This window comes from Phalacrocorax carbo, chromosome 2, assembly GCF_963921805.1.
Source record: "Phalacrocorax carbo chromosome 2, bPhaCar2.1, whole genome shotgun sequence".
Lineage (NCBI taxonomy): Eukaryota > Metazoa > Chordata > Aves > Suliformes > Phalacrocoracidae > Phalacrocorax > Phalacrocorax carbo.
This window is the reverse complement of record NC_087514.1, coordinates 93,195,198-93,219,491: the sequence shown is the minus strand read 5'-3', so window position 1 is coordinate 93,219,491 and position 24,294 is coordinate 93,195,198. Positions and strand designations below refer to the sequence as shown.

The 24,294-nt window shown below is 40.8% G+C and overlaps 1 protein-coding gene across 6 annotated transcripts in view; it reads left to right on the top strand.

Annotated features, from left to right (window-relative positions):
• The window catches only part of DUSP22 (dual specificity phosphatase 22), a 92,449-nt gene extending 69,157 nt beyond the window's left edge, over positions 1 to 23,292 (top strand). For 4 of the 6 annotated variants that reach the window (XM_064443507.1, XM_064443506.1, XM_064443504.1 and 1 more), the window contains exons 4-7: positions 9,210 to 9,259; positions 14,685 to 14,759; positions 16,489 to 16,660; positions 19,505 to 23,292. In XM_064443507.1, the coding sequence (XP_064299577.1) occupies positions 9,210 to 9,259; positions 14,685 to 14,759; positions 16,489 to 16,660; positions 19,505 to 19,690 (483 nt within the window). In that variant the 3' untranslated portion in view covers positions 19,691 to 23,292. Of the gene's footprint in view, positions 1 to 6,575; positions 6,735 to 9,209; positions 9,260 to 14,684; positions 14,760 to 16,488; positions 16,661 to 19,504 lie in introns of those variants that run through there. The other 2 variants (XM_064443508.1, XM_064443509.1) reach the window with 2 other exon arrangements.
• Positions 23,293 to 24,294: the final 1,002 nt, after the last annotated feature.

Below are 24,294 nucleotides of genomic sequence, written 5' to 3'. Positions count from 1 at the left end.
TCTTTGAAAATAAAAATACTTCACAGGCCAGGTGTAAAGAATTCTACTTTTTTTTTCCTTGCAAATCTTAAAATGTCAATCAGGGTAGAAGTAGGGTTTCAAATACTCAGTATCTAAGAAGTTGAATTGAAAGGGAAGAGCACAGTTAAAAATCTGTGCTGATCTCTTAGAACTATCTTTCATACTCCCTGAATAAGCAGTCTAATGCATTAATAGAGTACAGCCAACAAAAAGGTGCTGTAACTGGAACAGAACCAGAAAGTGTGTGGAATAGAAGTTGTAGAAAAGTAAGGATGCTATGGAGAAGCTGTATAACTTCTCTGCACCATTTTTTTCTCTGCTGAATGCTGTGATGTACCTATTTTATAAGGTGGTAAGGGTGAGAAAGCTGCAGCTGGGGAAATCACAAGAGGAAGTGCTGGATCAAGTTTATGAATTAAAAAAAAAGGTGCATGACTGGCAGGTAAATCCAGATCTTTGGAGGAAAGTGAAGAGCTAAATGACTGAATACTTATTAAAACCGAGAAATGTTTTTAAGATCAAATGGTCATAGCCTGCAGACTTCATAGAGATAATGCATTCATATCAGCTTGCATTAAGATCTGGAATCTCATTTAATATTTCTTAAGTCTGGCTGGATGTTGTAAATCTTAATGCAGTTTTAGCTGGGCACGAGTCTTGCATGTTTACAGATGATCTTTAGACTACACATGCAGTTTTTTAGAGAAGGAAAGCAAACTAAGCTATAGACAAACGGAACTGGCAGATCTGGCACAATACAAGTAATCGGTTTAGCATAGTTTGTGGAGAGTATTTTTGCAGCTATTTTAGTTTTTGCTATAGAAACCTATCATATGTGCTGTTAGCACTTAATGTGATGAAATTAACCCTGGGGGAGCTTTTGCTGAAGCTTTGAAGGGGAATAGCCTAATCTCCTCTTAGTATTATAATTCTTCCTTTCCATCACCAGTTTGTGGAAACTACTTTCCTTCTTCTCACGGTTGCATGTTCTGGACTGACTTTATTTGGTTTTTTTTGTAGGTGTATATAACGGGGATTACCCTCTGCTAAAACAAAAGAGAAGATCCCAGTGTTGTGTCCCCAGCTCCCTCAGCTGATAACTCTGAAAGTGCTGAAAGCTGCCATAGTGCTTTCTTTGGTTCTGTAATCCGAAGGAATAGTCTCACACAGACAGCAAGTCCATAAGGCATTTGTCTGGACTCTAAAGCATACCACTGCTCAACACAAAATAACTAAATAGGGAAATATTGGGAAACTTAATCAGCCCTGCTTTTTTTTTTTTAGAAAAAAGCGTATGCTAATTCTGGACAGATGCTGCTCAGCAAGTGAGAACCACCAGTTTATTAAAACTGTTAGGATGTTGGATAGCATACAGAAGTCTTGAGCTGTAGGAGGTCATTCATACATGAAAATTGCACTAGATGACATGATGAGATAAGACCCTGCTGGGTATGGCTGGTCAATGTTCTCCGCACAGGCTCTGCTGTCTTTGGTATCCAGCCCAAAGACTTACGGGAACTGTTTAAGAGGAAGATGGCAAGAAAGCCTTCAAATCAGAGTTGTTAATATCATATTGCAACATCATTGCTGTTGTATAAAGCTCAGCTCTTCAAATTAATAATTTAGTCAAGTCACTCCACTTCCATCTGTAGCACTGAGCTCTTACATTACCAGTGCTGGAAGCTGTCAATTTTCAGCCTTTACACTACCATCAAGAGGAAGTGTATAAGCACTTCTTCTAATAAAAAACTTAACTTTCTTCTGTTGTTTCACTGCCTTTTCATGGTAAGGGTTTCCCCTCATGAGATGTTTCAGAAGACCATGCTGAGCAAAATAGCTACCATTTTTCTTTCAGGTGTAGCAGCACCAGAAGATTCTCTCTAGTTTGAAGTAATGCCCTGTCTGGCTTTGGCTCTGCGTGTGAAGTTGGCAACTCTGACTAATTTTTCAAAAATTACTTTGGTAGCCCACCAAGAAGCTTCCAAGAGACTTCCACAAAGTGGCTTTTAAAGTGAGTCAAGCCAGGCCTTCATCATGAGGTACCCTTGGCAGATGCTGCTGTGGTGATGCACTAAGTTTGTTCACTGTTTGCATTGCTCAGCACATGCTACCTGTGTCAGGGGAAGCACATTCCTGTAGTGGCAGATGGGGAGGAGGGAGGAGAGGATGAGGACCGTGTGAAGCTTTCAGTGGCAAGCTCTTTGCACGAGATGTTTAGACCAGTAAATGCTTGGTGTTTCTCATTGTTCGGATGCAGTGTTGACCAGAACAGAGCAAATGCTCTCACCTGCTCTGTGCAGAGGAGATGACGTGGAGAGTGTGTTAATCCATGCTTGCAATGTTGAGCATATTCCAGAGGTGTAGTGATCATATTCCAGCATTCCCTAAAAGAAAGAGGTAGGTGGGATATATTGTTTTATTGTAGTACTTGGAGACCCCCTTGAGGGTTCAAGGACCAAGTGCGATAGGTAGTGCTCAGATATCTAATATGCCCTGACATGCCTGGGGGCTTGAATACATCATGTAGTCAAGGCAGACTAACAACATCCTTCTTCTCAGCTGAAGTATGTAGTCCTGTAAAAATATTCTTGGTGTGTCCTAAAGGAGATAAACCACCATTTAGTATAAACTCAGTAGTGTTTTCTCACACTCTGCATTCCTTCAGATGAGCCAGGTTAGAACTGGAATTCAGGATTAGAATTAGAAATATGTGTCACTCTTTGCACAAGTAAAATCCATAACTCTCTGACATTTCCCTCTTATAATCTTAAAGGGTGATACAGAGGAGAGATGGGGAAGGAGGGCTTTAACAGGACACTTTATATTTGTGATTGGCACATTCCAGCCTTAATGATATGGACTTTTGAAAAGTGTCACTGAGACTACTTCCTAAGAAAACCATGAAGAAATGTTGCAAACCCCCCTCATGATTTGTAAAAACTATTGTATTATTCAAGATAACACAAACCAAATGTATAAATTTTATTGTGGGATCATCCTGCTCTCTGTTGTTCATATTCTTCATGTAATTTCAATTTCATTTATAATATTTTTCAAAACCAAACCTGTGTGGTGTTCACTAAGGCCAATTAGTGGTTGTTTTTTGCTGAAACACAAATGTATTTTCTATGAGTCATTAATAAAATCAGCACTGATGGTGATTGCTACAGAAAGTAACTGAAAGGACAAACAAACGGTTGAACGGTTTTCAGTTTAGCAGGTTCAGTTTGGTGCATTACTGGACAAAACCCTTGATAAATTCTCGTTGGTTTGGCTTGAGGAAGCTTTGTGCTGGCTGTTTCCCACTTTAGCTTTTTTGCTGAAATGCCCCTAAACAAAAATAAGTCCTCCTACCCTCATCTGTTGATGTGACGACTCAAATTAACACATGGTTTTTGACTAACGTGAAAGAACTTGCCAGGTGCTGGAGGTTTTCTATTTGCATCTGGGTTCACAAATTTAAGTTTAGGGGTTTAGGTTTAAAAAAAATTTCTTGGAAGTCGTTGATGGTATCTTTACATAAATTTAAATAGAGGGGTTTAATGCCAAAAATACAATCCTGCTCTTCAACTTTTTTTTTACAATGCCTTCTCCACCCTCCCCACCCTTGGAGAACAGAAATTTTATAATTTGAGGCTCTTTACCCCTCTCCTCGCCTTTTAACATCTGGGGTTCTAGATTCAGGTTTCCAGTGCTAACTAGAACTTAAGAAATGTTGTATGTACGCAGTGGCAGGGACAATGATCTGAACAGCAGCTGTAAAACACATTACTTGGAAAACCCACTAAACATGAAATAATGAGTAGCATTTTTAGTCCTTCCTCTTATTCTTATGCATACGGTTTTGCTAAAGCACTCAGCTGTCCAGCGATTTTTATATAAAACTTTCTTTCATGGATAAACTGTATGTTAGTATGATTTAGGGTGTACTCAAACCGAGTATCATTCTTAATGACTTCAGAACCAATTTGATCATTAGAAAGGAGCAAACATCCATACAGGTGCTGCATTTGTCTCACAGTACTGTTCTTTGCACCTTATCCTGTTCGGAGTCGAAATTAGTCTTGGTATTGTGCAATTAAATTTGTGTGTGCTCTTCAGAGATCCTATTCTCAGTCACTGGCGCATTATCTGACATGTAGCACCTATAGATGTGTCATTTTGCTACTGCAAAGTTCTACATGTTCTACTTGTTAAAACTGGCATTTGGGTGTTTTAAGTTTAGTTAAAATGAAGCTGGAGTTTTTAAAATAGATTATAGGTAAGTAGAATAGAAACAGTGTTCTTTAAGAAACTGGGCTGTTACATTTCCTGAGCTCTTCATGAAATACTGGATTTAATAAAGATATAATTATCTTTTTAAAAAGCTGATCATATTAGAAAGGTGTTCTATAGTCTTAGTGACTTTTCCAAATGTGAGAGAACTCTTCAGTTTCCAGTCTTAGTAGGTTGACCTCTAAAATAATTAGAAATTTGAAAATTACTGTAATTTCATGAATACTTCATTAACTGTAGTATAAAACCTCTGCATATATAGGTGCGCGCCTAAACCTTTTTGTTTGTAATACCTCAATAGTCACTGTAGAAAAACTGACCTAGTTCTAGAATCTGTGATGAAATTGTGCAAGTGTTGTCATTGTTTCTCAAATAACAGTGAATTTTAGAAATTTTACTTAACTCTCGCTTGTTTCAACTTCGACAATCTTGAAATCGGAATACTTGCTCTAGTTTTGTTAGCTCTCACTGTATCGGTTTAACTGTAGCATTTAGTTTCAGGGCCTAAGAGACAGAAATCTAGTTTTGGTGGTTACTCTGCTGAAACAGAAAACAGAAAAGTAAATTATATTTTATTGTACTGATTGTTTTTTAGGTAATCTTAACAGGTTAAATGCACCAAAAGAAATAGGAGTGCTGCTTTTATTTGATGAGGGGGTCAGTAAGGATCATCATGTGAATAATAAGGAAAAAGTTGAGAAGTGTGAGTGTTGGGGGTTAGGGGTTTTTGGTCGTAAACACGATTGGTGGAGAAAGGAAAGTGAGCAATGATATAAAAGTAACAAGTGGAAGGTAGTAGTGAATCGAGATGAGCAGAAGAAAGCTGTGTTCAGCATCTCATTGTCCTAGGAGCTTGGGTTTGAGCACATTCCATATGCATGGAATGTTTTATTACCTGAGAACGTAATAACTTCTGTTCAATTAAAAAGGTTGAACCGACTTTTTTAAAAAAATGGGTAATCTGGGAAAAAACGTGTTTGGCGAGATAAGACGACTGACACAGAGGTCAGCTGAATAAATGTTTGAATAATAATAGCAGCAGTATTTAATAAATAAAGTGGATGTATTCATGTAGGAATTAGGATAACATTTCTCTTTTTATTAGTTTTTATAATTGCAAGCTTTTCTCTTTGCTTTGAAAAATACCATGTTTTGGGATGAGTTTGCTATTCTGTGGCATCTAATTTAGTGTGTGTAGGTGAAATGGTACAATACCTGTTTGAGTTGTTCTGTGAATTCTTCCTCCACTGGATAATTTTTAGAGAATTGTTATTTGTAAGGAACAAAACAGAGTTAGTTTAAAACTAAATTAATAAATGAAGGCTTCTATATGGTTGACATCAAATTTGTATTTTGTCTTCCCATCTTTATTAATATGCAGTTTTGGTTCAGCTTTGGATATTGCATTTGCAAACAGATTCAAGGTGGTTTAATGAAACTGCAGACTAGGTACTGATTTGGAGCTTGTTGAAATTTTCGCTAGGGGCTGGTGTGCTTGACTCTTCAACAATCTTTTGATTTAGCTTATTCTGTTTTCGTTGCTGTTTCACTGATTGTTGCCTTCTTACATCTTATGCTTTGCAGTTTCAGAATGGCAAGCAAACCGCTACGTAATAAAATAATGTCTCTGTCTTTCTTGCATGGTAGTACTCGATCTAAAATATTGTAGGTATTTACTTGTTCGGTGGGCATGAACTGTTCTGCTTTGAAAGGTCCCTTTGGGACAGTTCTTAGATGTTATCTTCAGGGTATGTGCACAGGAAGGACAGCAGTGTCTTGGGGAACAAATATACAAATAATACTACGATCCTGGGTAGTTTTTTTTTTTAAAAAGTCAGCAGAGTTCACTAAGTATCTTCCTATTGCCAATAGGTTTAAAAAAGGGAGTCTATCCAGCATATGTGAGGAACAGCTAATTCCAAAAATCAATATATGAGTACTTACACAGAAAATCCCTTGAAGTCTCACTTATGAATACCTGCCCTGTACAATCTTGTGTCATTGTGTATTTCAGGTATCCAATTATAATGAAAGGTATTTGATCCTATTATCATTTCTATTTCAACCAAGAGAGGCAACACTTGATGGTAGGATGGGATTCTCAGGAGTTACCAACTCTGGCCAAACTGTGCTTGGGTTGAAGTCACTGAAAGTTTCACTGTTGATTTTTTGTGGGAGTCAGGTTAGGTCACTGCACAGTACTTTTGAAATCCCACCTCTATTTCTGAGTTGAGTGTGATTGTTTCCTCACAGGGAGGAGTCCATCACCACAGCCTTCCAAAAACACCATACAAGTGACATGCATCAGTCAAAATACCAAATTCTAGCAACTTCAACCATATCCTGTCTGAGAAGCTATGTTAATAAGGCTAATAGACTGATGCTGAGCATTTGCAAGCACGGTAGTGAAAAGAGTGCTATGGGCTTCACTGGAAATTGTAAGTACCAAAGACCTCCAGGATCAGGCTCGGGATGAGCCATTCAGTACCATGTGCGGTCTCTCATAGGCTAGTTTCATGCTTGCTTGCGGTAGTGGGAACTAGCCAGCCGTGACAAAAAAAAGAACATTGTGGGTCTTAAACTTGTGCTGGTGCTACTTCTGCTTTTAAAGTGAACATGATCTGAAAGCCCCTCTGCACTCAGCCTGTGACAAGCACTCAGCATGTGCCATAGCTTCTGAAATCTGTGGAACAACTTGCATCAGTGTATTCTGAAGGAGCGAACCTTCTGGCATATAGTCGCTCCAGAGTTAAGCCATCTCCTATCATCAGTTTTCCTCCTATTTTCCCTTCATGGTGCAGAGTTAGTGTCATTGAGTGGGGGAAAGAATAGCATGTAAATTTACTTTCAGGTCACAGGCCCTCATTCTACTGGAGTGACTCACTTGAAGTGATACTAGCGTCCAAGAAAAACCTCTCAGATGCGTCATACAGTATGCTTATTATCGTAATTAATCTGTCACAATATGATTAGCATCCTTGGCTCAGCAGCCTATCAATATATGTATTACTGCTACATTGTTCTTCTAAATGTATGTATCTGTGCAAGCTGTTGGGGATGGCTTATGGCTGAGGAGCCATCTTGGTTTCCCACAGCAGGCATCCCTTCTCATAAAAGACGGGAGGGACTGTTACTTGTTGATGGCGTTGCCTCTGGCAGCAAGCTACGTTGGTTTGCAAACTGGCTTCACTCTCATTCTCTCTCTCCTCGGCTACATTTTGCCACGCAGCTTTCATGCAAAATGCCACTTACTGTCACTGGCTTGGTGTTGTCCTGATGGTGCCTTATCCCTCGTCAGGCACTGTCACGTCTCCAACTCCACACTTAGCACTGTCTGCAGAGCCTTCCCTGCTCTGACTCTGCCTTCCCCAGACCAGAAGGCCATAACCAGCAGCATCTCTGCTCAGATTGTGGCCTCTGGGGATGGCCTGTCAGAGTGAGGAAGTCTGGTAAAGCATGGTGGGGACAGGGCAGGCTCTCGGATCTGTGTGTGTGGCTGTGGAGAAGATGCTGGCTGAAGGGGTTCTAGTGGGTTGAGAAAATCGCTGGTACCATGTCTAAGGGGTGGTGAAGGGATGGCGGTGAGGTATCACCACATCCTTTCTGACATAGTGGTGAAGTTCATGCACCTTGCGTGATGGGGTGTCATGGTGCTAGGGGTCAGGACCCCTTATAAAAAAGATTGCTCTTTGGTATAAGATGGCAAGTGAAGTAACGAAGTGTGTGTAGGGGAATTAGAGGGGGTTTCTGAGCCAGCAAAGCAAAGGTGGGTTGGAGAAGTTGCTGCCTCAGGTAGCCACCACAGTCGAGCAATGAAATTTTCACCCCCCACCCCAGCTGGCAAATGAAATGCCTGGTAGATGCATGTCTTGTTCCACCTTGTTGGCAAAGGATCTCTTATAGATAAATGTGTGACTTTCCATGTGTGTTCAATGTGCAGGATTATTACAGGGGTTTGCATTGTTACAAAAGGATAAACTAAGGTGCATTTTATGGTGGACCTTTTGCTGTGAATTCTTATCTTTACAAGTACATCTGAAAAAATCATAACTCTAAGATAAGTTGAAAGACTTCCAGTGAGTGATTTAATTTTTGTGTGTCTGAGCTGCAACCTATATTCTTGGAAGTCCTATTTGAGAAGTTAGCTAAATGTGCTTTCAGAAGTGTTCTTAACAGTCATAGGAGCAAAACAAGCTTTGAAAATAAAACGACAGTTAAAATGAACGTTGACAATGCAAAGCAGTAGTGTATGATTGTAGTGTTTTAAATATACCAACATAATTAATGCATCAGAAATTATTATCTAACTTCCCTAATTGATCTTGTAACTTATTATGATAGCTGAGTAAGAAAGTGAGGCTAACTCTGTGGAGGAAAAGTATGATTTTTATGGTTGTCCTTCCTGAAGTTTAAAAAAAAATAAAAACCAAAACCCATACCATGAACGTGTTTCTTCCCTGAAATGCATTTTGGTTTTTCAACTAGGTAAAGAAAAGTGATGGCATGGGATCAAGAGAAATTGCTTATCATAGTTTTAGGTTGTAGCATCTGTTCAGAGAAAGGGAAGGGCAGGAGAAGATGCAACTTAGTTTTTCTAGAAATGTAACAAGAATGAGATTTTGAAAAAGGAATTTACACCTTTTTAGTAAAGATGCTTCTATTTTAAAAAAGCTTGCTGTTGGGCCTTGGGATAAGCATGACTAAGCTATGTGCTGGTCTCTTAGCAACCAAGCAGATGTGAAAACTGTTTTAAAATCTGGCTGCATGGAGATAATCTCTGCTTGTCTGAATAATGGTGTGCCTTTCTCAAAGTCAATAAAACTGCACTAGTCTAAAGCAGGACTTGCAGAGTGGTAGATAAATGTATTTAACTTGGATATTTTCTTCTCATTCCTTTTTGCTTCTTTACACAGGGAGTGAAGTATCTGTGCATTCCTGCTGCTGACTCACCCTCGCAGAACTTGTAAGTTTTCTTTTAAAACAAATCACACAACCCCAGAAAATCCCTCAGTACTGTGATGCCTGTTTTACAAAGAGCTACAAGATCTGATTCTGATCTCACAAGTACTACACAGGTGTGGTTTTTAATCCATTAAGAAAGCACAGTAACTCTTCATTCCAGCCACTTTGGTTCAGACCCTGTTTTTTTGTGTGTGAGGGTTTGTAGGAGGTTCAGTATGTAAATACTCTTCTATATTTGTGGCCTTAAACTTCAGGAATTCCTCAGTGAGTCTGCTCCTAATTTAGTCCCAGTTTATTCTAGGCATTGTTCTTGTAAATCTTTTTGCTTGCCTGTTCTGTTTTGTAAGTGCTATCTCCAGCCATTTATGAAAAGAAAATATTTGAAAGAGGTATGAAGCCTGGTGCTTCAAGATTTGAAATAAATTGCTCACAGTGGGCCTTCAAGATAAAGGCCAATTGTGCAAACTATCCCTGCAACTATCTGCTCTGGACTCTTGAACCTGCTGTAGAAAGCCCTGCTGCTCTTAGTAGTAGGCTGGCACGGCAGGGAGTTTCTGCCCTGTGGTGACTCTTGCCTTGAGGATATAAGTACTGAAACTAGGGTGTCCCAGCCTCACTCTTTCTTATCTCTGCTAATGTTCATGAAACACTAATTGACGTGCCCTTGGTTTTAATGTTATGAACCATTGAGCATAGCAAGTCTTGATTCCAAAGAGAAATCAAAACAGGTTTTGTAAGAGTACTTGGATGGTGACCAACTCTTTCTTCTAGAGCTCACTGTTTATGTTGGGGAGAGGCGAGGGGGATTTCAGCCACATCCTGCTACCAAGTTTTGTAGAGAAACAAGTAGTTGAAAGAGGCCTGGTAGGTACGGAAGGAAATGCAGCGCTGCTTTTCTCTCACATCACAGCAATATTCCGGCTCATGCTTTCGGGGGATATTTTTAGAGTATGTGTTTCTCATACCCTAGAAAGATTCCAGTGTGGCATTTGATGTGTGGTGCTCTACCTTTTCATTCTGTGTTTGTCGTGATTTTAGGCGAAGGGGGGAAAAAACCCCTACCACACAAACACACCCTCCTCCCCAACCCACAACAAAACCTACTCCAAAACCCTAAATTTCAAGACAGGTCTGTAATGAGAAGGCATACAGCTAACTGCCTTTGTCATGGACAGCTTTTGAGGCCTTAATACTTAAAATAAATAAAAATAAATAAAAATTAAAAAATCCTTTTAGCAAGGAAAAAATGAGATTAGAGGGAAATATTCACATGTCATATTACTTGTTTGTTGGCATTCTGAGATCTGTAGCATTTCTGAAAATGGTTTGCAAATGTGCTTCCTTTGTTAATAGAGATCTGGATCAATTGGGAATGGAAATAGAAAGGATGGTATTTATGATGAACATTAATCAATCTACAATTCAGCACCTCCCTCACTGTTAAATATCGAGGAGTTATAATCAAAAACCACCTCCGGCACTTGAACTGTCTGGCACAGTACCAAAGGTCTTAAAGCTTCAGTGAGAAGATACAATATTTGCATGAGTATTGTTTCTGTTATGCTGCAGGCATCTAAAATACTTGCTTTGGTATCAGGTGGTTGCAAGCAAATATCATTACTTCTAATACTGATACATTTTATCACTTAAAATAAAACTTGATGAGTAACCGGTTTTTCTTTTTTGCTTTATACTGTCCAGATCTTCAAGTAAAATCAAATCATGATGCTCACAAATAGGAATGTTGTTTGCTTTGCACATACAATCTTCTGAAAGCAAGAGGAAGCTGTCTTTGTTCAGTCTGTGAGGATCTGACACAACCTTATCTGGGAGCAGTTAACTCTACTACTGCCTGTGCCCTCTGTGGAGGGAGGGAGAGCTGGGGAACGGGAAAGGGAATTGGTACCTCTGCAACATTTTTGTGTATCTACCCTCTTCTTTAGAAAGAGGGATTCTGGTGGTGTCAGGAAAAAAAAAAGAAAGCAGCATCCCATATTGCAGGTCCTTGTGTTTTCTTCGCAATGTTTGACAGACACAACTGACAGGTAGACACTGCTGTCTTGTCTATCTCTCCCAACAGCAAGTTTGTCAGAAGCTTTGCTGCTACTTTGCAACTGCTGGCAGGTTAATAAGGTCCAACTGAAAGCCTTTTTACCCGTTGAATTTCGGGACTGTGAGCTCTTAATTGACTTTAGCTCAATTCTTGTGAGGGGAAACCTCTAGTTTCTTGTGTGTAATGCACATTTACTCGTGGTACGCTTGTTCAGTGGGCCTCCCGTCCTCAGAGGAATGAATTGCCAGGGAAATAACAGCAGGGATTCCCCTGTTAACATGTGGCTGTTCGCTAAAGTAGCTCAAAAGCTTCCTTCTTTGTTCTGCCTCTACCAAGCATAGGAATCAAGCAGTTGCTTTGAGGCTCGAGGTGCTTCCTAGGCGTTAAATGAGTGTTTTCCCTGGACTGTGAGAATTTTACTTTGGGCCATTGACTTCTCCAGAAGTGTCATCTCCTATAGAACCTGTTACTAAAAAATTAATTCTATAGAAATCAAATCTCCCCTTTTTGCCTTGTTCCAGCTAATTGTCTTAGGCTACGTGTTTCTAAGGAACTAACCTCCAACGGTCAGGCTGTTAGTGGTGATAATACAGAAGATAGATAACCTATTGAGAAAAGAAACTTAAGTGGATCTTTGTGGCATTTACATTGCCAAAGGAAAGAAACATCAAGATGCCTCTTCCTATCTGATTTGGATGCTTTTTTCAATCTTTATAATATTCGTAGAAGTATGACTAGCAACAAATGAATATGTAGATCTGGTATCATAACTCTGCTCTTAGCCTAGTTTTGGATTATCCAGCCTGCTAATGAGTAAGTTGAGAACTTTTACAACATGCTAGTTTGGGCACTGTACCGGTGATTCTTCCTGTCGTGTTTTCCTACTGTGAGGATGATACAGTTCAGGACCCAGTTTTAAGCTGGGAGATATGAAAGCCAGATATCATGTAATAAATTGTCTTGAAATAACTTCAGTCCAACAAATAGGCTGCAAATCAACACATTTGTCAAGTGCTTTCCTGTTACAGATGATAATCAACTGTTTTGTGGTTAATGTAAGACTTGCCATTCTTCTTTGTCTGGCACTTGCCACACAGCTAACTGGTCCTCGATCTTAGTTTTCAGTTTAGGCAACTGTGTCTGCTAGAGCCAGCAGAGACCCTGATACCATAGGGTTGTGCAGGAGTATATTTCTCCTTTTTCTCTGACTCCGGGTGAGGAGGGGCCATGGTTCTACAGAGCAGCACTAATTCTAAGCTTGGTTATTTCTCTTCTCGTTTTCATGAGTGCCTGTAAACACACTTGAGTGTTTCAGCAGACCGAATGTCATCAATAAGGAAGGACAAATAAAACTGAGTGAATGGAGTTCACTGCTAGCTATATTTAGTGCCTTGCAAAGGTGTTATGCTCATTCACAGATATTTATCAGACCAAAGCATTGAAGTGTTTAACCAAAACTTGTGCTAGACCATTGAAGTGAACTCATTGGTGCTTGGAGCTGTGCTGTTTGCCAGATTTTCTAGAGAGAAAGAAAAAAATGGGTGTATACGAATATTGGGATGTGGTCAATCCAGTCCTAACCAAGTTTCATCTGACTGAACCCATTCAATCTTGGATAAGCGCTCCTTCATTGTGCAATAGCAGTGCCTCTTGCGCACACAGCCCAACATCTCATTTGTCCTCTGAGTTCATTTACGTGAAGTTGCTTGTGACCCTAGGCAGACCTGAGCACCATGATTGTTAGAATTCAGCCAGTGAAAATGTTTTAGAGTGGCAGTCTGAGTGGAAATGCATTTGTAGGGCTTTGTCCCTCTTCACTGATCCCATACACTTGATCTGTTTCTTGAGAAACAAGATCCTGACTTGGCGTGCCATCCTAAAGCTTGGGATTGCATCGTGCCTTGAGATGGACCAAATAAGTTACTCAAGTCTTCTCCAGCTGTGTTCTCTGTGTTGTATCCAGTGATGCAAGAACTGCTTCAGGGAGGGAGTCCTGGGCTTTGGGATCCCTCTTTTTGGTTATTTCAGCTTAGACATCGGTGCCTTTAAGTTCCACAGGCACTGTCACTCTATTGCATCACTGTTGTCCTCCTCCAGGTCTTGTGTGTTTATAGTATCAGCAGCTGCACTGTTGGGCAGGAAGGGAAGCTTCCTTTTATGTGGGTATTCCTGATTTTTGTGTGGCTGCTGGTTCTGGGCTGAGGTTTTTTTTTTTTTACCCTTGTGGTATAATATTCACCCTGAGAGGGGAAACATCTTGAATACAGGACGTTGTGTTTCATAGGTGTTGAGTGCACTGTGCTTTCTGGTTTGTCTTTGCCAATAAGCCTGGTACTGACTGCCCCTTAGGAAGTTCTTTTCTCTGGCTGTGTTGCACACATTGCTACTGCTTGTGAGCTTAAATTGCAAGAGCTCTCAAATGCCACAGTGAACTCCAGCTCTATTGAACTAAGAGGTGCTGCTTGCACCTGCAATAAATTGCAGGCAGGCCCAAAGGCTTTGCAATTGCAGTCTGAAAGGCAGGGTGAGCAACTTGGGACTAGATTGCAAAGAGGTGATGCTGCAGATTTACTGAGAACGCAGCTGCCCAGTTGCTTTCTTTCAGACTTGTCCCACTTAAAGTGAAGAGGTATGTGTAAAGGATAATGAGTACAAATCTTAAGGTTTGTAGACTGAGTCTTTGTCTTCTCCACATTTTCTCCTCTGCTTTAAAGAAGGTAGGCTGTAGGCAGGGGTTGGCTGACAGCCTGAATAAGGGCAGGCAGAAGGGGTACTGCCGTCTGAGGGGAGGAAACTGGAAGGAGCTGAAGAAGCTAGGGCTTGAACTGAGAATTTTTTCATAGCAGGGACAAAAGGGAGAGATTTCACGTTGCAAAGAAACTCATAACATTTAGATGTGTCCTAGTACATGGCTTGAAGGAGGAGGTGAAGTCACAGTTAAGTGTAAGTTTGGGTAGTGGATCGTGGATGCCTCTGTGAGAGTCAGTACACCTTAAAACTGTTCATGTAGTTGTGCTGAGTTTCAACTGACATCTGAGCATATGCAAGGAGATGTGAGGTCAAGTTACTACTTTAAAGAGAAATAAAACACAAACTGAAATACAGACTTGATAGTCATCAGAATAAAGTGTTTGTTAATATTTATCACGCTGTAGTGCATAAGATACTAGTTTTCTTCAGCTAGAGAGGAGAATAACTATGCCAGTGAGTTTTGTGTTTCATTGGCAGACACTAACTTTTACCTTGTACGGCTTGTATTCAGTTCTAAATTCTAGAAACAGCGTTAAGTGAGGCTTTCGGACGCATTTCTCTCTAAGTAGTGATTTTACTAAATAGAGCGCTTTCTTTATTCCCCTTCTACTTCTGTTTTCAGGGCAAGGCATTTCAGAGAGAGCATCAAATTTATCCATGAGTGCCGGCTTACAGGTGAAGGCTGCCTGGTTCATTGGTATGTATACCACTTGTTAAAAAAAGTTCTTAAAGGTTCCTCTACCTTGATTTGGATGTTCATTATTTTAGTAAGTTAGTGTTCATCTCCATTGTATAGCAAAATCCTTTTGGACTGAAATGCCGCTTTATTTGAAGAGCCCCAGAAGATCTGCAAATGCTATTAAAGCCTCATGCTAGGACTTTTGAGTCACTGGGGTGGGCAGCTGCCTGGAGATCAAAGGAGCCCAAGAAATTCTTCTTGGCCTTCTCTCCTTATCAAATCTTTCTGTAGGATTGATTTGACTAGAGATGCATTGACCAGAGATGTTATTTATTTCCCATTATTTTAATCACTGTATTTCTTAATGTGACTTCCATAATCCTAATAATTTGATTAGTTTCTGTAACAACTATTTTAGTGACTTCAGAGTTGTTAAAAGAATTTCCTCTCAACAGAAATTGATTTGGTTTTTTCTCTTTTCTTTAAACTGCTGAAGCATTCAAATGTTGCATTTTTTTAATAGCAAGTCTCTGATTGGAGAGATGCTCCTGGGACTGTAGAGAATAGAAAAGGAAATCCCACCCTGGGTTTTTCTTGTTCTATGCTATTGGTTGTAGTCTCTGCTGTATGTCCAAGTGACATATCTGAGTCTATATCTGGAATCAGAGTCATCTCGTGATTTGAACACTGGACTTGTACACAGGCCCTGAGCATAAATCCTTGGTTTACCACTGACTCATGATAGGGCTGCGCATGAGTCATTTGGTCAGTCTCCATGTACATAAAAGAGGGATAGTTAGTCTGAACTCTGGTAGAATTTTTAAAAGTATGTATTTTAAATTTGTGAAGCATTTCAAAAGCATAAAATGTTCTCAAAATGCCAGGTGAAAGTTTGGTTCAAATGGTACTCAAACACATTCTTTATACTCACAGTAGTTGGGAGTTTTGTGTCTGGTGCTGTCAAACCAGTAATGGTGGATGATACTTACTCTATCCAAGCGTTTCATGTGGGGAAACTGGAGTCCTGGCAGTTGAGGTTGCACAGTGCATGGACAGCAGAAAGGAAGGGAACTCAAGCAACCAGATATACTTACTTCAACAGATCAGTTAAAGTTCATTTCAGCCCCATGAAATCGAAGCCTTTATTCGTGGTGGAGAGGGAATGGTCTTATTTCACTGCTCTGATCTATATAAGCAGAAGAAAGTGGGTGACTTACTTCTAGCTTATTAAAATCCGAATCCTCAATATGAGAAACTTCTTTCCTGTGAGGGTGACAGAGCAGGGGCACAGGCTGCCCAGAGAGGGTGTGGAGTCTCCTTCCCTGGAGACATTCAAAACCCACCTGGACACATTACTGTGCCCCCTGCTCTGGGTGCGCCTGCTCAAGCAGGGAGGTTGGAGGAGATGATCTCCAGAGGTCCCTTCCAACCCCTACCAGTCTGTGATTCTGTGAAATCTATCTTTAGAATGTGTGCACTGTCCCCTGCTTTTGTGAAGACTTATTACTTTTTTCTTCTTCTTTTTTCTTCTACTTCTTTCCAGTCTCATATGAATTATTGTTTAGAAACAACTTCATCTTGTCACAGATTTGTTCTGATACATTTGAAAAAGCAGCGCCAAAAACCTTTACCTCAAATATTGTAATATTTCTTCCTTGTGGCAAGCAACACAGCAGTCTGCTGTGATGTTGGGATGTGATGCTTTTACAGCACTACTTCAACTTATTGTACCTCCTTTTTCATGCAGCCTTGCAGGTGTCTCCAGGAGTGTAACATTGGTGGTTGCCTACATCATGACCATCACAGACTTCGGTTGGGAAGATGCACTGTCTGTTGTCCGCGCAGCAAGATCCTGTGCCAATCCTAACATGGGCTTCCAGAGGCAGCTACAGGACTTTGAAAAACATGATGTTGATCAGGTAAATGAACTGGTAACACAACCCCAAGCCAGGTCATGGGCTACTTCTCATTATTTTGTGGCCTGGGTGGTTTATCTGATTCCCTGATTTTTTGCTTTGAGGGAGTGGCTTCTTGGCCAAGCCTGCTCCACCGGGGAGGTGTGGATAGAACCGAAGATATCAGGGAATGCTGGGTGGGAGAAGAGATGAAGCACAACATCTAAACACCTCCTGCCCAGCTGTGCTCTCGATCCAGTGCTTGTTTCATGTGTGCTAAGATGCAATACAAGACTGACACCTTTAGAGGAGTAAAAACGAAAGAGTTGCTCAGAACACAGCAGAAAGACCAACTAATAAGTACCAGTTGCATAAAAATAGTGGGTTCCCCCAACACATTCATTTGGAATAGTAAGCAGGAAAGATATCATAATCAGAAATCTTTGCTATCCAGGAGTTATACTGGGTTCTCATTATGACTTAGGTGTCATGTTCCTTCCCTCTACCCCCTTGTGTGGCTGAGACTTAGTACATGTAGAACAGTCTCAAATCTGACCCCTTTTTGTCATCATAGGCTTTGGAGGCTTTGTAGGACTAGGAAAGGTGATGGAACAGTAAGACTATAAAAGTACTTTTCATAAAACAAAAATTTGTTTCTTAGCCCTAAAAAGAGCCATCCCACGCAAAAGACCTGCTCCCCGTGGGTGATCAGTGACTTCCACTTATGTTAATAACCTACTCTGGCTGTCCCCTCCGTTTTCCATTGCTCAGCATGTTGCTGTTCTCTGGGTTTTTATGCCTATTGTGCTTATTAAAAATCAACAACAATAATAGAGGCAAACTAAAACTGGAAAGCAAAATACATGAGGCAAAGGATGTTGGGGTTTTTTATTCCATGTCTGTCATTCTACTGCAGAAAGCTCAGAGTTTAGAAATTACCATTTGTTTTGCATGATGCAGTTTGCAACTGTAAATATTTGCGTTTTTTTAATATTTAACTGAATGTTTCCTGGATCGTTTGGAACTGGTGTAAATGGTAGAGTAACTGATTTTAAAGAGACAAAAGTCAGAGGGGGACTTTCCAGACTTGTCTCCTTCCTCCCTTACAGTCATTTCTACTCTAATTGGTCTGGGCTAAAAGCAATGACAATTAAGGCTATATGCAAATAGCCTGATAAAGACAGTAACGTCTCTCTTTTTTCATCCACCATGGACGGCACATTCTGCCTTTTTTCACTGAGGGGGAGGCAGCAGGTTGCAAAAAGAAATATCCACCTGTAGTCACTGGCTGGGCTGTAGTTTCCTACTGTCTCTTAACAGCAACCACATCCTTAGCAGGTGTCTGTTTACACACCTGATTTCAGTGGAATAATGCCATCTGCCAAGGGTGTGAACTTTTTTGATTTCAGCAGCATGGGTGTTTTGCTGTGCCGCTATAGGGTGGTATCCTGTGGGGTTTCTGGAATGGGGTCCTTTAGATCTTGGCCTTACAGGAGGGGGTTTAGTCACTAAGGTCATAACATGGTTGGCACAGATTCCAAACTTCCCACCAGGGAACACATGGTATCCTGAGGCTTCAGATTTCACTTAGGGTCTTAAAATCTTTTAGGAATGGGAGGGAGTAACTGTGGGGACGTCTTGTCTCCCAGTGTCCTAGTAAATGGTCTTATGGATAAAGCTGTCCACGAGCCCCAAACAGGACAAAGCTATGAAAGTTAAGGCTTGAAAAATGATCACAGGAATATTATCCCCACTGGGACAGAACAGCTGGGGTCTGTATCTACTTGCTGCTTCTGCAGAGAAGAGCAACAAGATTGTCAGGAATGCCTAAGTGGACTCAGGTTCTTCAACTGGCAAAGAAATGACAGAGAAGGATGTGATAAAGATCTATAAAGTTGAGTGGAATAGAGAAAGTGAATGGGTATGATTTCCACTCTTCCCTGTATTGTGAGAAGGAGCTATCACTTGGCAGGTCCCAATCAAGGAAAAGGAGAGGTTTTTATACAATATGTATTTATGGAGCTTGTTGGCATCCAGATATCTTTTGTGGTAAAAATTTGTGGATTCAGAAAGTGGCAGAAAAATTCGTTTGTTGCCATCAAATGCAGATACCTCCTTGGCCTCCAGAAATACCTGAGCTGAAAATTGCTGGAAGCTGAGGAAATGAGCAGGGAAAAGGTCCCAGCATTATTGCCCTGCCATTGCCTGATTCTTTCTTTGGCATTCCCATCTGGCTACTCTCATCCTGGATACAAAGCTGGACTGACCTTCAAATGGACCTGGTACATCTGTTACCATGTACTATAATATGTTATTCGTGTCAGAAACACATTCTATAGCTTTTAAAGCTCCTGGTCTTTTTCTTCCTAGAAGATACCTTTCCTGATATCTACAGTACCTTTTTTAGTACTGGTGTTTTTATTACTGGTGTTTGTGGGGTCAGGATGAAAAAGCCATATGAGTGGTTCACTTTCTGATCTTCAGACTTCTTGCAGCCTGTTGTCAAGTTGGCTGATCATACTAGCTTTCATGCTTATTCAGCTCATTTGTATATGTAACTGGACGGTGCTTTTAAGTCCAGGATGTCCTTACCTGGTGGGTGTTCTTCACTCCATATTGCTCCAGTCAGCCAAGCTGTATTACAAGTGTGTCATTTTAGGGGATGTAAGGGATCTTGGTGATCTCAAATGTGTGTTCCTGTGCCTGTGTTCTGTGCTGCTATTGAAGCATGTGCAATATTTGAAGCGCTTTTCTTTAAACTACTTGTGTTCTTAAAGGCTCTTGAAATCCTGTAGGACAGGAGGGAGTGTTACTTCTGCATCAGTCTCATGTTTCATCATACTGTGTGTGTATGTTCAATTTCTGCAGTTCAGGCAGTGGCTGAAAGAAGAATATGGGGAAAACTCTTCTCAGGATCTGCAAGAAGCCAAAAGTCTTCTGAGCAAATATAAAGAGCAGGCAGAATTGCAGCAGAATACTGGAGGAAGACAGTGGAATAACAACTTCTCATCTGTGCCATCTCTCTCATACAACAACTACACAACAGAGACCTAATTGTAGGAGGTTGATTATTTTTCTTTTTACCTTTGAAAAACATCTTGCCATAATTTCCATCCCATCTTCAAGATTCTCAGCTGTAATCATGCAAACAGTTGATTTGTAGAAAGCTTCCTGATGAAAATACTACATTATTTGTGTGTGTATGAGTGTGTTTGACACAGTTTTATAATTTGGGCAGGATCAAGCTCTCTGTATGTCCAGAGACATGATCCAATTACTGTGGCTGAGCCAGTTTGTCAGCCAGCTGCAGCAGTTATCCCCTTATGCCCACATTGCCTGGCATTTGCTGTGAGGTTAGCTCAACTCCTTTCGTTGTAGGCTAGCAAAGGGCTCTGAGAGATGAAGTCTGGCGATTCAAGCTGTGGCAGTTTGACATCTCTGCACCATTAATGTGGCAAAGATGTTATTGCTTCTGAAGAAGGGAACTCAAGTCTGTCTCTGCTGCTCCTGTTGACAGTCCATTGGCAAGTAATACCGTGGAGGTGGGCTTGAACTTGAATGCTAGGCTGCAAACTGGAGCAGGTGAGATATGGGTACATGTACCTTTCAACCAACAGTAGCATCTAGGAGAGAAGTGGGACAGACAACTCTGAGTAATAACATCTTCAACTGCCACAGTGTACTTGCTTCAGTGCACGTGTGACAAAGCTGTTGGTAGAACTGCTGCAGACCAAGAGCACCAAGACTGTTACCACAGCTCAGCTGACGTGCAGTGATTTAAGCCGTGGTCCCTTGATTGTGCATCTGGTCTCCCAACATAAGCTTCTCTGGAGAGTAGTTTATCAGGTCTCCAGTGCTGCTGAACTTCATTCCCTGTGGAACATGTGCCTCTTCAACACACGCCCCTGCGCACATGATAACGTGTCTCCAAAGAGTGGGCTCGGTGTGAGTGCGAGCACCTGTTTCTTCGCTTGTGCTGTGGTTTGCTCTTTGACTTCAGCTACCTCAAAAATGCAGTTCTTGTCATTGTGGTTGTAAATGCAACCTTGAAAATTGCCTTGTGTAATCTTAACCTGACACTGAGTGAAGTGGGTGTGTGCGCGCGCGTGTGAGTGCGTGTGTGCATGTATATTTCACAAATGTCTGTATTTGAGAAGTTTATTGTTTTCTTTTAAAATTGCCCATATTTCTCACTGGTTTAAAAATAGTTGTTTGAATTCAACTTTTTGTCATTTTAAAACCACTATATATTTTGCTGTGATCAGATTTGTAGGAATGCATTTGTGAAATATATTTTAAATTAGGTTAAAACTAGGGGCCATACTCTGCTCTTGGTAACATTGGGTGTTTCTGGAATGGAGCCATTGCCTGACTCAAGTGTATTCTAGGAGCATGACTTGAAATAGGTCACCAGGGATGCTGGGCAGTGTATTGGTTTCTGATGGTGTAATGGGGGGTGGCGCTGATGCCAAGATTGTGATTTCTTCTCTTTGACTCAGAGGATGGAAGGCCTATTTTTCTTGAAGGTTCCAGAAAATAAAGAATACCTCCCAGACAGCCAGGACAGAAGAACAAACCCCTGATTTGTTTAAATGTGGTGTATATCATGCTAAAAGCTGAGCACTGAATGAGAAGCAGTCAGCATACTAAACAGACTGTTGTCTCATTCAGTTTCTTTGGTACTCTGACCTCCCAGCGCTTCACAAGATTCCTTTCCATGTGATCTCCTGCTTGCTTTGGGTGGCAGTGAATTCTTTGGATGGGAGCAAGGCTTTTGGGGTCAAGTAAGCTCTGGCTGTTAAATATCTGTTGCTAAGTATGTTGTGGCTTGTGAAATATGGGTCTTGCATATCAATAATTGCCAAAAAGGGAGTGGAGTGGAACTGGCCTGACCATTTCATCTGAGTCCAAGCCTGCATCAGGGTTCTCATTGCACTAAGTGCTTTAAGTGTACTGAACACAGCAAGAGCAGGATAATCATGTCTGTGTTGCAGTAAGGGATGCTATTGGATTTGGGAAGGATGCTGGAATTGACTTCGTTTTCAAGCTTGTAGCTAAATGAACCACTTTCTATTTGGTAGAGCAGTTGCTGGATATATGTTTGCCAGGTAAGAGAAGTATTTAGCTCTTCTTGAAGATGTCGATCAGCAAATAATTGGCTGTTCTGGAATTCTAGCACAGCAGTACCTGCACCCACATTGGCAGTCCCTTCTGTGCTCTCAGGGTGGATGTGGTAATGGGAAAATGCTTTCCTCGGTAACAGGGTCTGACATGCGTTCAGGATGCTGGTTCATTTGTTCAACCCTCTACTCATAATAGTATACGTAGTGCAACTTCAGCCCATCCCCAAACGGGGCTTTGTCAGAAGCATTCTGCCTGTGCTCTTCCAGGTATCCAGTCAGTCCATCCTGTACCTGACTGCCAACACTATGTATCTCATAACACTCTTGGCACTCTCGTCCTTGTGGTAGTAACTCTGTGAGTGCTGGTAAACTGGCAATTCCCTTTTTTGTTCTGACAAATACAAGGCAGAATGGGAGACATCTGTTAATGTTTGTGTGTCCAAGATTATTCTGTACTGGATTTCTTAATAGCTTAGTTATCCCCAAAGAGTCAGTCCCACAGTAGGATTTTTTAGAACTGAATTTGGCTTTAGGGCCATATAGCCGCATCAGTGTGCGTTATGCTGCAGCTCAAAAGCAGATACAGGGTAAAGCAGGAAGATGGAGCGAGTGTTATATTGTCAGCAAGTGGAAGTGCTTCTCTCTTTTTAAAAGACAGGAGGTATTTTCTGTAGTTTTTTGCTTCTACATCTTGTGTAGTGGTCCATATGTACTGCATACTGCATTTAAGAGTAGTAAAGGAGCAACAGTAGTCTAAGAAAACTTGAATTTGGTGTGTCTGTGTAGAGAGCAGAATGATAGTTTACTCCTTTATTACCACAAGGTGCAGAAGAGAGAGTACAGCCTCACCTTTGGCCTTTCAGAAAGGGAGAAGAGCTAACAAGACTGAGAACATGATGTGATTTGTCTTCCAACCAGCCTTTCAGTGGCAGTTTGTAGGACTTTCCAGCTATCTGGAACATGACTGGACCCCAGTCAGCCTCTTAGTAGTTGGCCTTTATAGTGTAGATGATGCATTCAGTTATTTTGTTTCTGTACTTCAAAACACTGTTGTCATTTTGATGTTCACTGGAAAATGTATAAAGTTTATAACACCTTATTGGATATCCAGATTTGAAATGTATAATAAATTTTTCGGGGGCTAAACTTGATATCCATGTGTGATTATAAGCAAATGTTTAGTGTTATACAGTGTAGGTAATGGGTAAATGCATTAGTATTTATTACCCTGATTTTTAACCTGGAAAGAGTTGCTTCCTTACATTTTGTGGTTGCGTGGGAAGATTGTATCTCTGTTTTTTAAAAAGGACAGTAATAACATTGGTTGCTATAACAGCCACTGCCTATAAAGAAGTCAGTAAAAAATTATAGTAATTACGTCAGCTAGTTTAAAAACTCTAAACCTGGTAAGCTTCTTGATTCTGTCTTCCTCTTCCTGGGCATCTTAGCGAAGCCTTGATTGCTTTTTCCAAATGTTTGTATTTAATACGTTCTACACTTTTTTTATAAATAAAAGTGAATGTTAACACCTGACCTGCTTGTGTATTTCTTAAAATAAATAATAGTCTCTGGAAGGTTGCTGCTCACTGTTTGTATCCCTGCAGGCACAGTAAGAGTACAAGATGAACTCATTCTGGTATTTAGAATACGTTTTTCTCCAGCACACAGGCTTCTTGAGACTTCCCCTCTCTTCACTAAGTTCTTCCAGGTGAGTTCAGGAATCTGCAGCACAAGCATCTCGTGATAGTAGTCCCACAAGAGGATGCTGCATGTTGCTGTCTGTCTTATTGTTGCTGGGCCTTCATTGCAACAGGGTATGAGATGAATCCAAATTTTTTAATCTTTTGAGATACCTTCTTTTCCATGGGATGCTGGTTTAGGGCTTAATTAGCTGTAAAACTTAGCTGGTTTACAGATTGCCAAGACTCAAGGCTCCCAGTAGTGGTTTGTCAGAGGAAGCTGATGTAAGTGGCAGATGATGATGCGGGGGGCAGAATGTAAAACCTTACTGTGTAAGGCGGGGCGGGGGGGGGGAAAAACCCATTTAAATTCCCACCGATAACACACTGAATTTCTGGTTTGACACTATCTCTGCGAAGAGGGTAATTCTGGCATTCAAACAATTAAAAAAACAAACAAACAAAAAAACCCACCAAAAACCAACAAAAAAACCCAACCAACAGCCCACCACCCCGAAAGTGTAATCAGTCATGCCTAGGTAGCCAGGTCTTATGGCCACTTCAGTTGTTGAAGGCTGAACTATGTTCTTGCAGTGGGACTCCCTCATCATGAGGGCAAAGTTAGATGCTCAGGCACAATGGCTTTTAGGTCTTGTCTTTTTGCCCCCTCTGCCCTCTCCCAGCACTTGTTAGTTTATGGAATGCTGGGAATGTGTCGATGTTTCATAAGGGATCTCGGGGGTTCAAATAATTAATAATATCCTCCACCAGGATAAAGTTAATGTGTCTGTAGATAGCTTTGAATGTGCTAGATGCACTTGTTCGTAATAGATTTCGGTTCATCTTCAGTGTAAGT